General features: G+C 39.2%; 1 protein-coding gene and 1 non-coding gene across 2 annotated transcripts; one reads left to right on the top strand and one right to left on the bottom strand.

The window, feature by feature from the left end:
• Positions 1 to 1,027: 1,027 nt before the first annotated feature.
• On the bottom strand, positions 1,028 to 1,339 carry LOC133301999 (uncharacterized). The gene has a single exon (XM_061501706.1). The coding sequence runs from the start codon at positions 1,337 to 1,339 to the stop codon at positions 1,028 to 1,030; it is 312 nt and encodes a 103-aa protein (XP_061357690.1).
• Positions 1,340 to 2,471: 1,132 nt separating this feature from the next.
• Positions 2,472 to 2,577, top strand: LOC133302000 (small nucleolar RNA R71). Its single transcript, XR_009750278.1, has one exon. It is a non-coding gene; the product is annotated as a small nucleolar RNA R71 (small nucleolar RNA).
• Positions 2,578 to 6,023: the final 3,446 nt, after the last annotated feature.

The raw sequence follows: 6,023 nt of genomic DNA, 5'->3' as shown, positions 1-6,023 counted from the left end.
ATCCATCTAAAAAGCAATATAACTCCTTCCCTACTAGTCTATCCAACATTTGGTCAATGAATGGCAAGGGGAAGTGGTCCTTCCTTGTAGCATCATTAAGCTTCCTGTAATCCTGGCATATTCTCCATCCGGTCACAATTCTTGTTGGTATAAGCTCATTTTTCTCATTCTTCACAATTGTGATTCCTCCTTTCTTTGGTACACATTGCACAGGACTTATCCATTGGCTATCTGAAATGGGGTATATTACTCCTGCATCAAGCCATTTAATCACTTCTTTCTTGACAACTTCTTTCATTATAGGATTCAGCCTTCTTTGAGGCTTCACAGTGCTGCTGTAGCCTTCCTGCAGCAATATTTTGTGTGTACAGAATGTAGGGCTGATTCCTTTTATGTCTGCAATACTCCATCCGAGGGCTCTTTTGTGCTCCTTTAGTACTTTTAGCAACTGCTTCGTTTCTGCATCAGAGAGAAAAGATGAAATAATAACAGGTAAAGTATTTTCATCTCCTAAGTATGCATATTTAAGATGCTGGGGCAGTGGTTTCAGCTCAAGGATCGGAGGTTCTTCTATGGATGGCTTGAGTGTCTATATCACTATTTATCCAAGGGATTCAAAGTGTTTCTTCTTGTATGGCCTTGTTGGTTGGGAATCCATCAATGGTAGACATTTCTTCATCTCCACTTCATCGTCTGCATATTCTTCTGCTATAGCAACATTTAGTGGTTCTGTCTCTGTCTGCTGCTTAAGTTGTTGTAGCAGAACTGCATCTATAGTATCCATGCTAGCACATTCTTCCACTTGATCAGGATACTTCATGGCTTTGAGTACATTGAATGTAACTTGCTCATCATTGACTTGCATGGTTAATTCTCATTTCTCAACATCAATCACTACTCGTCCAGTAGCTAAGAATGCTCTTCCCAAAATGATGGGTACTTCCCTATCTGCTTCAAAGTCAAGAACAATAAAGTCAGCGAGAAAAATGAACTTATCCACTCTTACCAACACATCTTCAATTTTTCCTTATGGATAAGTTATTGATCTATCAGCCATCAACAATGTAACAGTGGTTGGACGTGCTTCTCCTATTCCAAGCTTCCTGAAAATACTTTTAGGCATAAGGTTAATACTTGAGCCTAAATCTAATAATGCATTACCTACATATTGGTTACCAATAGTACAAGGAATAGTAAAACTCCCTAGATCTTTTAGCTTTGGTGCTAACTTGTTGAGGTAATACTGACTGCTTTCTTGGGTGAGAGCTACTGTCTCATATTCCTCCAGCTCCCTCTTCTTTGCCAAGATGTCCTTCATGAATTTTGCATAACTTGACATTTGCTTAAGAGCTTCAACCAAGGGTACATTAATGTGCAACTGTTTTAGAACATCAAGGAACTTCTTGTACTGCTTGTCATCAGTTTGCTTCTGCAATCTTTGAGGAAAGGGGGTGGTGGTCTTGTTGCTTTGCTGACGGTCTGACCTTGCTGTGGTTTTGCTATAGCAATATTCTCAGTGTCAGCAACTTGAGGTTCTTTGGTTTGATCACGATTTTCCACCTCTTCAGCAACTTTATCTTCTTCAATCTGGCTCAATGCTTTCTGCTTCTGCTCATGGTAGTTCTTTATGACTTCTGGTTCATCTACGGCTTTACCACTCCGCAGTGACATAGCATTGACCTGTTCTTCTCCATTTTTCTTTGGGACTTCAGTATTGCTTGGCAAGGTTCCTTGAGGTCTGCTTCTAAGTGCTTCTGCCAATTGACCTACTTGAGTCTCCAAATTCTTGATTGATGCAGCCTGATTATGAATTATAGCATCACTCCTTGTCATGTAATCTTTCAGCATGCTCTCCAACGTACTTGATGTATCAGCTTGCTGTCTAGGTTGATGATGCTGCTGCGTGAATCCAAAGGGGTATGGAGCTTTATATGACCTTCTTGCTGTATCTGAGGACATTTGTTGTTGTCCTTGATGCTGTCCATGATGCTGTCCTTGGGAATAGGACAGATTTGGGTGATTCCTCCATCCGGGATTATAGGTATTTGAATATGGATTGTTGTTCCTATTGAAATTACCTATAAAAAACACAGATTGAGGGTTTATGGACAGTTATCATAAACATGGGGACCATTACAGAAAACACATGATATAGCATCAGTTATGGCATTGACTGGTTGTGCTTTAGCTTCAGCAGACAGATTCATCGTCTTGATAAAGTTGTTCAAAGTTAAAATCTGTGCTGACAGTGCTGTTACAGCATCGAGTTCCCAAACTTCAGTAGCCTTCTTTGGTGTTAAACTTGATCTTTCTATAGGCCACTGATAGTTGTTGATTGCCATCCTCTCTAATATTGCATATGCTTCTGTATATGTTTTTTTAAAAGGGCTCATCCAGATGATGCATCGACCATGCTCTTTGTTGGTCTATTAAGCCCATTATAGAATGTCTCCATTTGAATCCATTCGGGAATGCCATGATTTGGGCACTTCCTCAACAGATCCTTGAATTTCTCCCAAGCCTCATAAAATGACTCTTCTTGCAATTGCTTGAAGGTTGATATATCATTCCTATATTGGGTTGCATTCATGGGAGGAAAGTACTTCAATAAAAACTTGTCTGCTAACTCCTCCCAACTTCGGATTGACTGTGGTTGTAAAGAATTCAACCATGCTTTAGCTTTGTTGGTGAGGAAATATGGGAACAACTTCATCTTTAGAGCATCGGATGTAACTCCTCTGATTTTGAAAGTGTCTGCTACATCCATAAAATTCTTGAGGTGAAGGTGAGGGTCTTCACTAGGCATTCCATTGATTTGACCAATGGTTTGCAGCATGTTAAACATCACTGGCTTCAGCTCAAAATTTTCTGCTACTACATCAGGTTGAACGATTCCAGAATGCAGATTGTTGAGCGTAGGAATTGCATGCACTCTGATTGGGATCTCAACCTGATTTGGACCTTCATTGTTATTTCCAGGTCCATCCTTTTCACTGTTTCTTAGTCTTTCTGCCATGTTAGGTAATGCTGTAAGATTGCTACGTCTTTGCCATCTCCTCCTTGCTCGAAATGTTCTTTCAATCTCAGGATCAAAATCTGCTTCTTGCTCTAATGAAGAACTGCTCATACGCTGTAATTAACACCTTGAAAACAATAAGTAAGAAAGGTAAAGGATATAAAATAAAGAAAATTCCTTCACTAAAATAAAAACAACTTTATAATTATTTCTGGCAACGGCGCCAAAAACTTGTTGTGCAATTTGTAATCAATTAAATCTTCCACACAAATACGCAAGTGCACGTGTCACAAGTAATAAAGGGATGTGTGAGTCCAAGTATCGTTCCCACGGAGATAAGTGTAAAGTAATGATTATATAAGTAAAGAAAGTAGGTAAAAGATTGATTTTGATGATTGAATTTATAAAAGACAATTAAAACTAAGAAAATAGTGAACTAAAATAATAGGTATTAAGATGATGGATGAGATATAGGTTAGGTTCAATTTCCCTGATACAACAATACTGAAACGATGCTTTAACAATGCTATATCAATGTTTAACTAGTAACCGAACACTAAGGTATGCTGGGACTTTTGGCCAACCTAACATATATACCCAATAACTAATTCCCACATCTCTATGGCCAAACTAATCACTGAATTGTTCAAGTTCATGGCTATGTGGTGTGAATGATCTTTCTACCCTCAACTTAATCAAGTTATAATTAACCTAATTAATCCACACAATTCAACAAGGGTCTGGATTCGGAAACCTCTCGGCCCCAACCTCCTCAATATCACATATGTATCTCTCGACATGCACACATGAATAAGATTTAAGCAAACTCGTTGAATAACTAATCAAACATTAACATAAACAAAGTTTAGGCATACATCTCAATGTTACAACATAGGTACTTTATCACCTAACCTATAGAGCAAATTAGCTCATAATGGAATTAAATAAAACAGAGAAAAGAAAGGAAGAACTCATTGGAAAACAGAAAAGAAGATGAAAACGAATGTTGTAGGAAAACGTCGTCACTGCCTTGCTCCAGCAGCTCTTCCCTCTCCAAGAACCTTACTTTCTCTCTCTAAAACGTCCCCACTTGCTTCTGACTTCTCGAACCTTGAACCTCTCTGTACTCTCCTCCAAACTGTTGTAAACTGTCGTGAACTTCCCACTTTAATCCGTGGGGACTCCTCTTTAAATAGGAAAAATTGGTTGGATGATTGGGCTTTAGGGTTAGGAGTGAGATTCCCTGAATCATGTTGCTGCAGCCTTATCATATCCCTAGATTTTTGAGCGTTGACACTTGCTTGGATAAGATCTTGATCTTCTTGGATTTCTTGTGCCAATATTGTTGTTGACCGAATATGAGTTTGCTGTCCTTGTTCCTTGGGATTTTGGGATAAGAATACATCTTTAAAACCGTCCTTGATCCTTGCTTGCTGGTGTCTTATCCGTTTGTTAGGAATTAACTAACTTTTGAATTTCAAAAGTTCGGTTGTTCCCTTGTCCATGCTATCATGCTGTAGCGCTTGCTATGTCATTGCTTCGTCAGCTTCTCTGCTACAGCATTCCTACGTCAATTTTTTCTGCAAAGATAAACACTTAACAAGTCATCTTTTCTTACACAAAATCAAGGGATATTGTCTTATTTTCCATACCTAGTCATCTCAAAGAATCAATCATAAATATGCAACATTTAACTCATTTATCATGCAAAGAGATTAACTTATATGGAATTTATGCAACAAATTCATCATAAAAATAACAAATTAACTCTCATTTGGGAGAGTTATCAATGCCTACCATAGACCAGCTAGTAGATAACTCGGCTGGATTTCGATTGTTCTCTTTCATGGATGCTTACTCTGGTTACAACCAGATTCCAATGTACCCAGGGGATCAAGAAATAACTGCCTTTATTGCTGAAAAAGTCAACTACTGCTACAATGTGATGCCATTTGAGCTTAAAAACTCAGGGGGTACTTATCAGAGGATCATGAATAAGGTGTTTGAAGATCAGCTGGGCAAAAATGTAGAAGTATATATTGATAATATGATTGTGAAGTCATTTGATATGACAAATCATGTCCAGGATCTGGAGCAAACTATCTAGAAGCTCAGAAAATACCGCATCCGTCTAAACCTGGTAAAATGTGTGTTTGGAGTCCCAGTGGGGAAATTCTTGGGTTTCATGTTAACTCATAGAGGAATTGAGTCAAACCCTGACAAGTGCAAAGAGTACTTGATATGAAAGTACCCCAGAATAAAAAGAAGGTTCATCAGTTAACTGGAAGGTTGGCTGCACTAACCCGGTTCTTACCAAAGTCTGCTGAGAATGCCCTCCCATTCTTCAAATTATTAAAGAAGGAAGCGGTGGAAGGTTGGAATCCGGAATGTCAATCCGCGTTCGAAAAGGTCAAGAAATGCTTGGCAACTCCACTAGTGCTGTCAAAACCAGAACCAGAAGATACTCTGATCCTGTATTTGGCTGTGGGGGAAGAGGGAATAAGTGTTGTCCTGATCAAGGAAACCAATAAAGGCCAAGAGCCGATTTACTTCATCAGTAGAGCCTTACAAGGTGCGGAGGTCAGATATCAAAAGCTAAAAAAAGTGGCCTTCGCTCTGCTGATTACGGTCAGGAGATTGCGGCCATATTTTTAGGGACATCAGATAATAGTCTGGACTAATCAGCCTGTACGACAAGTGTTGCACAAGCCGGACCTAGCAAGAAGAATGACTAATTGGGCAATTGAGCTCAGAGAGTATGACATAACATATGAAAGTCGAAAGGCCATCAAATCACAAGCTTTGGCCGACTTCATAATGGAAATAACCTCGGTGAACCCGGAACGTGAAGAATCGGGAGGTACTTAGAAGGTCTATGTAGATGGATCCTCCATCGACAAAGGAAGCGAAGCTGGAATCATACTCGAAAGTCCAGAAGGGGTGACAATAGAACACTCCTTGAACTTGGGCTTCTCAACTTGAAACAATCAAGCAGAGTATGAAGCTT

The sequence above is a fragment of the Gastrolobium bilobum genome, unplaced genomic scaffold (assembly GCF_033153095.1).
Source record: "Gastrolobium bilobum isolate Gb01-03AN ecotype WA unplaced genomic scaffold, APGP_CSIRO_Gbil_v1 utg57797, whole genome shotgun sequence".
Classification (NCBI taxonomy): Eukaryota; Viridiplantae; Streptophyta; class Magnoliopsida; order Fabales; family Fabaceae; genus Gastrolobium; species Gastrolobium bilobum.
Note: the sequence above shows the minus strand (reverse complement) of the source record. Positions and strands in the feature narration are given on the sequence as shown.